The 12,100-nt window shown below is 41.0% G+C and overlaps 1 protein-coding gene across 8 annotated transcripts in view; it reads right to left on the reverse strand.

Annotated features, from left to right (window-relative positions):
* Positions 1-12,100, reverse strand: part of Wdfy3 (WD repeat and FYVE domain containing 3) — a 225,497-nt gene that overhangs the window by 135,669 nt on the left and 77,728 nt on the right. For 7 of the 8 annotated variants that reach the window (XM_050155577.1, XM_050155582.1, XM_050155580.1 and 4 more), the window contains one exon: positions 4,333-4,543. In XM_050155577.1, coding sequence (XP_050011534.1) covers positions 4,333-4,512 — 180 coding nt within the window. In that variant the 5' untranslated portion in view covers positions 4,513-4,543. Of the gene's footprint in view, positions 1-4,332; positions 4,544-10,071; positions 10,246-12,100 lie in introns of all 8 variants that reach the window. The other variant, XM_050155576.1, reaches the window with a different exon arrangement.

A 12,100-nucleotide genomic window follows, 5' to 3' on the forward strand; every position in this document is an offset into this window, starting at 1 on the left:
CCCTCCCTCCCTCCCTCCCTCCCTCCCTCCCTCCCTCCACGATTCCCTACTGTGGAGTGATCCTTTTCTACACTGTGAAGATGTGTTACTCTCATTGTTACTAAAAAGCTCATTGGCAGATGGCTAGGCAGGATTACTGGGAGAAGGGCAGAGTGAGGGAGTCAGGAGACTCTCAAGCCAGACCCTCAAGAAACAACATGGGAAGTTTATAGATGAGGCAAATGAGACTCGGGGCAGCACACAGATGAATAGAAATGGGCTGATTTAAATTGTAAGAGCTGGCTGGAGACAAGCATTAACAATTAATAAGTCTCCGTGTGGTTATTTGGGAAGCAGCTGGTGGGACAGAAAAGTTCACCTAGAATTCCCCTCCTATAAAGAGAGAGACTTAGCACATTCAGCTCAGGAAAGAATGGTTGTATGATAAACTTGTGACATTAGTGACCCAGACTGGGAGTAGGACAATAACTCTAAGGAACAAAGCACCTTGAAACACATTCAATAATTAACTAGACTTAGAAGCAAGGATTTACACTGTTTCTAGCACTGTTCAAATGTTTAACATGTCATTAACGTCCCAATAAACTTTTACAGAGCAGGTGCTGGTAGCATCCCCCTTTACAGTTGAGAGAATTAAGGGTCAGTGAAGCTAACCTATGCCAAGATAAGAGCACAGGACTGAATATGGGGTCAGTCTGATCCCCAGAGGCATCCAGGATATTTTCTCTACTAATCTTTGTCAGAGCAGCTTCCTGTAATGCTGCATACTGTCGTCCTACGAGAGGTTACTGACTACGTCACTGAAAAGGGTACCGAGCCATGTGGCTAACATAGATAAGAATAATGGGCTAATATAAGTTATAAGAGTTAATAAGAAGCCTGAGCTAATGAGCCATTCAGTTTATGATTAATGTAAAGCTCTGTGTGATTTCTTTGGGGCTAAACAGCTGTGGGACCTGATGGGAGGACAGAAACCCAGACAATGGGTGACTTGGTATCCCAAGGGTTATTTTTATGAGTTAATCATCTTCTAATGTTAGCAGTGTTGTGAATCAAAGCCAGGCTCTCACACTGGTGAGGGGGATGCTAGTCCCTGAGCCCTCTTAAAAGGCTAGTTTTTAATATCTACCTAATAAATACTAAAAAATTCCCTAGCACTTGAACTAAATACTTTTGGCCTATTCAGAGAAAAGAAACTAATGGTGCTATTTAACAGTGTTTATAAAGTAGGAGCCCAGCTTGTTATTATTATTAATGAATGATATCATTAAATAAAAACAGATATGACTAATAAAAGAAATTAGGACATACACAAGATCTTGTTTCTTAAATATGTCACCATCTAAAATTGTTAAATACTGACCCCTATTAGTTCTTAAATGAGTTGCTATGGATATAAAATGCAACAAAAAGAACATCTGTTTGAATTTTGGTCTTTCTCTTACCTGGATCTAAATGTGTGTGCCCCTGTCTAATGCCAACAATTTTAAAGCAAAGGTCACTTGAGGGATTTAGACACCGTCTTCAACTTGGATACTTCTCAAATATAAACTGAAAATAATTTTAAAAGCAAGTGGAATTTCTTAAGGATCAAGTTCATAAATATTAATTTCAAAATAAGAGGAAGATATACTATGATAATTAATAGTGCCATCTTATGGAATTTCAGACAATGAAAACCTATTCATTTTGCAAAACTTAATCCCCAGTGTTTCCTCTGTGAGATTTTGTTCTTGGACATAAAGATTATTTTTTACATTGCCAAGTAAGTTTATTCCCCTGTTCTCAGACTTTCTGTGATCTTGAGGTCTGAGACAGGACAGCAGCAGCTGCCCTGCAGGACTATGATGGAGCTCAAGGGCGGCATTTCAAGACTGCACTCAGCACAAGCCAACACAACCCATGGCTCCCGAAGTCTTGTTGGCCATGATGCCATACTGAGCCATTTATCCAACAACAATACTTCCTGCTAGTGGAGAACACTCATGCACATGGACAAACATTAAACAACTCTCAATTTGTAGATTTGATGGAAATGGTAATTTTTGTTTGTTAGCGTTCACACAATGAGTATAATTTGTACATATTTTAACTGGTCATAATGGTATAGAAATAACATCCAATCTTTTCACTACTTGGGAATTTCCTAGGAAGGTAAGCGTAACTCCTCTGTGGTAGAGCACTTGCCCAAGCATGTAAGGAGCCTGCCCTTCCAAATCCACAGCCAGGGTGAGTATGTAGGCCAGTAGAGCCCACACGGGAAGTTTTACAACTACATAGGCACACATACATGGGGTTGTTGTGGAATATTCCTTTACACTATGTAAAGCTATGTAATGCTGATTGTTTTGATAAAGATGTGAATAGTCAATAGCTAGGCAGGATTTAGAGTCAGAGAGAATGCTGGGAAGAAGGCAGAGTTGCTACTCGGAGGAAGCATAACATGTAGGTAATGAGCCATGAGCCACATCACAGCAAGTAAATTAATGGAAATGGTTTGAGGTATAACAGCTAGTTAGAAACAAGCCTAAGCTATTGGCCAAGCTTTCACCATTAATAAGAAGTCTCTGTGTGGTTATTTAGGAGCTGGTAGGCAGGATAGAGGAGGATGCGCAACAGAGGTGGGTGGGTGGGTACTGAACCAAGGATGAGGATATATATAGCTCAGTGCAGAGCCCACATATGGGGGGGGGACAGAGAGAGAGAGAGAGAGAGAGAGAGAGAGAGAGAGAGAGAGAGAAGGAAGGAGGGAATACTAAACTTCTGAAGGTCAAACTATTCATTATAAAGAAGGGACTGTATGTACTAGCACTTCTAATCAGCTAATTAAAAGCTTTCAATGTAAAAAATTTAATAGCTAGGTAATGGTAGGTACTTCTTTACAATAACACAGACATAAGAAAATTAAACCAAAAAGTATAAATAGAAAATAATCTGTCTCGGATCCACTTTGAAAACAAGCAAGCAAGCAAGCACAAAATGCAAATACTTTTAAGACTCATGGACTAATATTCAATTCAGTGACTACAGAAGCTGAACTGTTGAAGTATGTCAGTGTGTGTACATGTGTGTATCTGTATGTATTTGTGCTTATATGTCTCTGTGTGTGTCTGTATGTGTGTTTCAGTGTGTCTATATATGTGTGTGCCTCTGTATGTGTCAGTATATGTCTGTATGTATGTGTGTGTGTGTGTGTATGTGCTTGTGTTGGGGGGGGGAGATGACACAGACATATGCCAGGTATCACTTAAGAGTTCACACTGAGAGCTGAGTGTGAACTGGACAGGTAGCTCAGGGTAGACCACTAGAAGGCTCTGAGTTCCAACCCAAGGAACTGCACTAAAAGCTGAGAGCCATTCTTGCAGCTGTTTTAGACATTGTTGCTCCCTGGAAATGTTCATAGTCTGAAAGAATCATGTTGAGCTAACCATAGCCATAATTTTCTTTTTAAGCCAACTATGAAGCAGGAAAACAGCAAGCACACTCTACAACTGGTTCCAATATAACCAACGACTTTCTGAACAGGGCTTGAATCATAGCCAATTGCAGCTCCCATTTTAAAGATGGCTGTTTTCACCACTGTCCTGTCTCTCCTTGTGTTCACGCCACTGTCTCCTCCTGCATGATTCTTGCTCCTTCCTCGTCACATTGCTATCCTGAAAAGGTCAGCTCTCCTCAGTTCCATACTCAGGTCACTTCAGACCCACAAAGGACCTTTACGCCAATGAGAGCAGGAATCTAAGGTCACCGAGCAAGACCTTAGCCAACACTAGCAGACCCTATTCACCCAGCAAAATCTGTCTTCCAGATGAGCTCAGTGGCCTTCTCCCGCCCAGTGCTTACTCACCCACCTGTAATTCCACACTACCCTCTCTCCTCCTTTGATCTAATTGTATACTATCTTTGAAAATTTAAAAATTTCTCCCTTCATGAGTTTTTTTTTTCTTTTTTTTTTTATGAGCAAGACTGAGTCTTTGTAATCTTCAAAACCAGCAAACTTCAGTAAACGTACCAAACTAACTATCCCTATGTGCTGGCTGATTTTTGCCTGCTTGATACAAACTATGGTCATCTAGAAAGAGGAACCCTCAACTGAGGAGCTGTCTCCATGGAGTGGTTGCTGAACAAGTCTGATATGGGAGGGCCCAGCCCACTGTGGGTGGTGCCACCGCTGGGCAGGTGTTGTGACTACAAGTGTGCTCACCTGGCTTACAGAAAATTAAAAAATGAAACAAGACACATGCTGTCATCTATCCGTGACTTTCTGCCAACATTAAGATTTCCACGGCACCAGCAGTCCTGGAAGGACCGTGTTCGGCCAGCTGGACTCACCCTGTTGAACACGGGCAGCATCATGTACAGCTTTTCTTCCTGCTCTTTCTGGGTCATGTGCCTTGGAGGATGGCACAGCTCGCTGAAAAGGCGGCGGAGGTGCATCAGGCCCAAGGCGTTGTCCTGCGGACTGCACTCCTCCTGCCGAGGCCGCCCCATGATCCTCTTCACCATGTTCATCTTGGCTGGGGGGTGAAGCACACTTCTGTTTCTGTAGGAACATGTCAAGACACGGGCAGTCAGCATCTGTCTGACTGCTTTAAATGCAGAGCTACGGCTGATAAACCTCCCAGAACAGCTTTATGGACCGGCAACCTCAACCTCCTACTGGTTCCCAATGTATATAGGATATGATGGGGCAAGTCAAAACTGCCTGCCATTCAGTTAGCATCAAGTTCAAACTGTAAGAAGGGGATCACAAACCTTACTGCTATGAGGCTTAACAGTCAAGTATATATGAAAAATCAGTGACCCCCAAACTCAAAACATCTAAAATAAAGCTCAAAAGAAGTGAACTCCACAAATTTTCTAGTTTTAATTTAAAAATGCTTGGACATGAAGGATTTTGAGCATGTGATGAACAACTTGTTAGTCTGAAAATATATAAATTAGATGGAATCATATCTCTTAAGTGTTTAAATATAGAAAGACTGATCATAGAACTAAAGACAACTTTCTTGAACTGTGGTTGGAAACTTTTGTGACGTCTTGTTAGTTCGTTACAGTGATGGACATTTTCTAAGAGAAGTAGCAGAGAAGCCAATGGACTAAGCGTGGGAAGGAAGGCTACTGGGCGGGGCCGCACGTGTTAAGGATGCATGAGTGCGCATGTGCGGTTATGGAGCGCGCATCCCCCCCACTGTATCTGCAATCAGTGAACTACTCAACGGGTTCAAGTACACAAGGAATCAATCACAGGTTTAGAAAGCACCAACAGCTGTTCGGTTACTTCTGATTGTGCCAGGAATTAGCCAATCTCAGACACAAAAACAGGAAATCTAACAAAGGAACCAGGAAGGCTGGGAGAACATTAGGATAAGGCCAATCTGAATGAAATGCAGTTTGTTTTCTCAGTCTGTTATAAAGTAGCCATGGCCTGCTTTGATTTTCACTATGAGGTCACATGAACTAGCATGCTACCCCTCAAGAAATGAAAGGCCATGTCTAAGCAGGGGTCTCACCTACCACAGGTCAACGACTTAGACCTTTGAGAACGAGGATCTGACCAGAAGTATGCTGCCCTTGGGGAATGTGTACAGGCTTCCAACTGCACACTCCATCTCCCCTAAGACAGGAGGGTCTGAAGAGCACCTCCGAGATGAGAGGCACCTCCTAGATAGAGGGGCACCTCCCAGATGAGGGGTGTCTCTCAGATGAGGGGCACTTCCTAGATGAGGGGTAGCCATGCTATCTAGAGTTCTATCTCTGGCAATGCTAGGTGGGTGAAGTGACTACCATAATCGTATATTCTCAAGAGCCTCATTGTGGTAAAGAGTACCTGAACATACAAAAGGCCAAAAACATTTAACTACAACGTAACAAAAATGAGCCCAGTTCAAATGCTGTCCAATATATTCATTTTTGGAAAATACAACTCAAATCTGCCAAATGTTAATAAAAAGATTTCAGCAACTATATTCAAGAAGCCTACTAATGTGGTAGTATTTTACAGTCCTGAAAATCTCTAAATCAGAAATAGAATTGGAAGTGAACAGTAAGCACACATACTGGGTGGCTCACAACTGCCTGTAACTCCAATTCCAGGGGATCCAGTGCCCTCTTCTGGCCTCTGTAGGCACCTACACACATGTGGGGCACATAAAACCACACAGGAGTGTGCACACATACACAGAACGATAAATAAGTCTTGTAAACAAACAAGCCAGGGTAAAGCTCCTTGATTATAACCCTTATCATACATGTCTAACACTGATTACACAATTCAGTGCTGCCCCTATGGTCACTATTAGATGACCAGTATGCTGGAGCCATGCCCAACAGCTCCTCCATCCACCCCCAGCTCTGGTGTGACAACCATCACCCCACTCTCTGACCGTGCTGTGTGTCATGTAACTGGCAACATGCAGTATGTGCACCTGCAAAGCCACCTGAATTCACACTTAACAATGCACTCAAGGTCCATCCACAGTGTTTGCAAATGACAAGTTTTATGTGCTCTCTGAGGTGGAATAATATTCCACTGGGTGTACGCTCACATCACTCTTCTTAATCCATTTATATATTGTCTAGTTACTGTTCTATTTCTGTAAAGGGACAACGGGACCAAGCCAACTTATAAAAGAAGGCATTTAATTTGGGGCTGGCTTACAGTTTCAAGTAAGCAAGTGTTAGTCTATGGTCACCACGATAGGGAGGGCAGCAACAGGCAGAGATGACAGCGGACCAGTAGCTAAGAGCTTATATCTTACCCATAAGATGGAGGCAAAGAGAGAGAGAGAGAGAGAGAGAGAGAGAGAGAGAGAGAGAGAGACAGACAGACAGACAGACAGACAGACTGACTGAGCCTGGCGTGGGCTTTTGAAACCTCAAAGTCCACTTCCAATGACACCTACTCCAACAATACTTCTTTAACTTTCTAACTATCCATCTGAGAACCAATCTGAGAACCTCTGGGGGCCATTCTCATTCAAACCACACCAAGAAGCATGTAGGTTGTTTCTACATCTTGGAGACTGTGAATAAATTCTATGGCAAGAATGGGAATAGAGGTATCTGAGATGGATTTCCCTTCAGTATCTAGAAGAGGATTCTGGGTCATGTGTAACTCTAATTCTAGCACTTTAAGGAGCCGCTACACTGCTTTCTGTAATGGCTGTATGTGTATGCCTACTAACAGTGTACAAAGGCTGTATCAGTATATATGCCTACAGTGTACAAAGGCTGTATCAGTGTGCACGCCTACCAACAGTGAACAAAGGCTGTATCAGTGTGCATGCCTGCCAACAGTGTACAAAGGCTATATCAGTATATATGCCAACAGTGTACAAAGGCTGTATCAGTGTGCATGCCTGCCAACAGTGTACAAAGGTTGTATCAGTCAACATGCCTACCGATGGTATACAAAGGCTGTCTTTTTCTACCTGGCCACCATCTATCATCAAGGTAACAGTCAGGTCGTATAACTGCTACAGGCAGCTCCTAGTTTGGGTTTGTGTATCCCCAGTGCCCAGTGATGCTTTACATATCCTCACTCACTGGAATGCCTTTTTTTGAGAAGTATTTTTCCACATCATTGACAGTTTTTAATGGGTTATTTTAAGTTGCTGGAATTTTCTGTATCTGTGGGATCTTAATTTCTAACAGATACATGTGCTGCAGGTATTTCCTTCTGTCTATAGGTTGCCTCTTGAACGTTTCCTTTGCAGTGTAGAAAGGTTTCACATCTAATGCAATCTCCCCTAATTGCTCTTGTTGGCTATACTTTTAGTGTCAAGCCCAACAATATATTGCTTAAACCAATAGCAAGAAGCTTTCACTTGCTTTTCTCTAGTAGCCTCTGGTTTCCAGACTGAGCTATTTTGACTTGGTTCTTACATACCCTATAAAGTAAGAATATCATCTCAGTTTTCTGCATGTGGGTGCTGCACTGGCTGGGTTTGTGTGTCAACTTGACACAAGCTAGAGTCATCAGAGAGGAAGGAACCTCAGTTGAGAAAATGCCTCAGTGAGATCCAGCTGTGAGGCATTTTCTCAATTAGTGGCCAATGGGGAGAGCCCAGGCCATGGTGGGTGTTGTCATCACAGGGCTGCTGGTCCTAGATTATATAAGGAAGAAGGCAGAACAAGCCATGAGAAACAAGTCAGGAAGCAGCTCCCCTCCATGGCCTCTGCATCAGCTCCTGCCTCCAGGTTCCTGCCAGTTTGAGTTCTTACCCTGACTTCTACCCTAAGACAGGTACCCAGTCCCCCCACACCATTTACTACAGGGCTTGCCTTTGTCCATTGTCTTCTGTTCTGGATACATTAGCTGGAGAGTTCACTTATAAATCCATGGACTTACTTCTCTCTATCTTGCTCTGTTCCACTGATCTAACAGTTAAAGTGACTACAGACTTGGAAACAGGAAGAATGAAGCCTCCGGTTTTGCTCTTTTTTCTTCTTCAAGACTGCTATAAATTGTGACTATCTCTAGGGTCATGGGAATCTTAAGATTTTTGTTTTGTTTTTACTTCAAACAAGAACAGATCCTGTCACATTGAGGATTAGCCTCCAACTTCCTGCCTGAATTAGACTCTAGTGTGTGCCGTCACCCTCACTTGGCATTGATACTGTTTATTTGGGTTGTTTATTCATTTGTAGTTTTGTAAAGAGGGCCATTTAAATTTGGATAGGGGCTGAACTGATTCTACAGGCATGTGAATTTTTACATTAATTCAACTAATCCATGAACACAGAATCTGCTTTCACCTTGTCTGCTCTTCCTCCAGTTGGGGTTTAATGGTTTCAGTGCAGAAGTCTTTTATTTAGGTGTGGTTCTATGAATTACATCCCTTTTGCTGCTACTGCAAATGTAGCTGGTTTCTCTAATGAATTCCACTAGGAGACAATGAATCACTCATATTACCACAGTGGGCAAAATAAGGCTGGAGGGGAATCAACTCCAGTCTTTGAGCTCTGCTCGTGTTCTGATCATGGGCTTACCACTAATTTACCATTTATCATAAACAATTCTTGGAAATTGTGAGCTGAATGTTTATTTAACATGAAGGGATGGTCAGAATCTGAAAATTTTCTTAGAGATAAATTAATAGATTTTCATTTAGTTATGTTAAAAATAAGGCTACAACAGCAGTATATAACTCTTGCCCCAGCACCCAGAGGCCTGGGCAAGGGGGCCTGACAGAAACCAAACACAATACTTCATGCTGAGAAAGCAATGGAGTAAGAGCAGGAACCCACAGAGCACCAGGAGAGGTTAAAGCTCTTAAACCCCTGGGTCTGAGTTTCTTTCATCTGTGACATCTTTCCTCACAGCCTTGTGGTCCTTTCCTCAATCATGAAGCTTCATTCCTTTATACAACTTTAAAAATTGTTTAATCAAGTAAAAAAGTAATATAAATCCTTAAGAATGTAAGAGACATGATATCTATCTATCATCTATCTATCTATCTATCTATCTATCTATCTATCTATCTATCTACATATATCCATTCTCTCTTTCGCACACAAACAGACGCAGAGGGACAGGGACAGACATGGATACAATCAATTTCCCCAACGGATGTTCAGGAAAAGTCTTTACATGGTTTGGTTTTGGGATACAGGGCCTTGCTATTATAGTGTGATCAACGTAGCTCTGCCTCACAGTAAACTCATGACAAGCCCCCGGTCTGAACCTCCTAAGAGCTGAGATTATAGGCCTGTGCCACCAAGATCAACTGAAGAACAGAATTATAAGGCAGAAAATTAGAGAAATATGCAAAATACACAATGGGAGGATAATTATGTTCAGAATTATATTAAGGGGAAATATGAACAGATTTATTTTATTACGAAGATTGTGCTTAATAGGCTTTCCGTCAGAAATCCTAATTTTTTTCCAACAAGGAAAAAGTGTCTGTCCTGCCAAGAGGAGGGCGTTTAGGCATCAGCAGGATAATGCCCCTAATCTGCACAGCACTCCTTGATCCAACCCGTGTTAATGCCTGGAAATCACTTTACACTCCCCCAGATCCTTCTAAAGGATTTTCATTATTTAAGCTACAGAAGCACACAGACCAAGCGAACCCTTTAAATACACGTGAGCAGTCACCAGCTGCTCCCAGAAGCTTGGCTAAAAACTTCAAACAGCTTTGCTAAGTTACTCTTCATCGTATGAGGAAAAAAAAAAAAAAAACCAGCAGCTTCATCTAGGACCTGCAGGTCCTCAGGTGCGTCCACTTTTTGATTTTTCTAGAAAAACAAACAAACAAACAAACAGGTTTTTCTTACACTCCAAGAACAAAGGGTAAAACGTGGGTGCTACAAGCCGCATGTGAGCTTGCGGTTTAAGGTGAAGTAGGAAGCAGCTCAGACACAGCAGAAGCACACGGTTACAAGTCTATGTTGAAATGTAAACTAGATTAACAGGAGACAGCAACCACTGGTCATTAATGTACCTTAATGTAAATGGACTCAACTCACCTATAAAAAGTCACAGGCTAACAGATTGGATACGAAAACAGAATCCATCCTTTTTATGCATACAAGAAACACATCTCAACCTCAAAAACAGACATCGTCTCAGAGTAATGGGTTGGGAAAAAGTATACCAATCAAATGGACCTAAGAAACAAGCGGCTGTAGCTATCCTAATATCCAACAAAATAGACTTCAAGCTAAAATCAGTCAAGAAAGACAAAAAAGGTCATTTCATATTAGTCACAGGAAAAATCCATCAAGAGGAAATTTCAGTACTGAACATTTATGCCCCAAATACAAGAGCACCCTCATATGTGAAAGAAACACTTCTAAAGCTTAAATCATACATCAAACTCCACACACTAATAGTGGGAGACTTCAACACTCCCCTCTCACCACTGGATAGATCAGTCAGACAAAAAAATGAACAGAGAAATAAGAGAACTAACAGATGTTATGACTCAAACAGACATCTACAGAATATTCCATCCAAACAGAAAAGAATATACCTTCTTCTCAGCACCTCATGGAACCTTCTCAAAAATTGACCACATACTTGGTAACAAAACAAACCTCAACAAATAAAAAAAAAAATGGAATAACCCAATGTACCTTATCAAGTCACCATGGTTCAAAACTAGAAGTCAACAGCAATACTAATTCCAGAAAACTCACAAACACATGGAAATTAAACAATGCTCACCTGAATCATCAATGAGTCAAGGAAGAAATAAAGGGAGAAATTAAAGATTTCCTAAAATTCAATGAAAATGACCACACAACATACCCAAATTTATGGGACACAATGAAAGAAGTGTTAAGAGGAAAGTTCATAGCACTAAATGCCTACATAAATAAGCTGGAAAATCCCACACTAGTGAATTAACAGAACATTTGAAAACTTCAGAACAAAAAGAAGCAAACTCAAGTAAGAGAACTAGATGGCAGGAAATAATCAAATTGAGAGCTGAAATCAACAAAATAGAAACAAAGAAAACAACTCAAAGAATTAATGAGACAAAGAGTTGGTTCTCCGTTCTTTGAGAAAATCAACAAAACAGACAAATCTTTATCCAAACTAACCAAAAAACAGAGAGATAATATCCAAATTAACAAAACCAGAAATGAAAAGGGGGATATAACAATAGACACGGAGGAAATACAGAGAATCATCAGGTCATATTTCAAAAACTTGTTATTCCACAAATTTGGAAAACTTAAAAGAAATGGACAACTTTCTGGATAAATATCACTTACCAAAATTAAATCAAGACCAGATAAGCAAATCAAACAGACCAGTAATTGCTGAGGAAATAGAAACAGTCATCAAAGGTCTCCCAACCAAAAAAAGCCCAGGACCAGATGGTTTCATTTCAGAATTCTACAAGATTTTCAAAGAAGAACTAATACCAATACTCCTCAAATTATTCCACACAATAGAAACAGAAGAAACATGGCCAAATTCTTTCTATGAGGCTACAATTACTCTGATACCCAAACTACAGAAAGACATTACTAAGAAAGAGAATTACAGACCAATCTCACTCATGAACATTGATGTAAAAATACTCAATAAAAATCGAATCCAAGAACACATCAGAACCCATCATCCACCATGATCAAGTCA

The sequence above is a fragment of the Alexandromys fortis genome, unplaced genomic scaffold (assembly GCF_014885135.2).
Source record: "Alexandromys fortis isolate MF-2015 unplaced genomic scaffold, M_Fortis_MF-2015_v1.1 scaffold_87, whole genome shotgun sequence".
Lineage (NCBI taxonomy): Eukaryota > Metazoa > Chordata > Mammalia > Rodentia > Cricetidae > Alexandromys > Alexandromys fortis.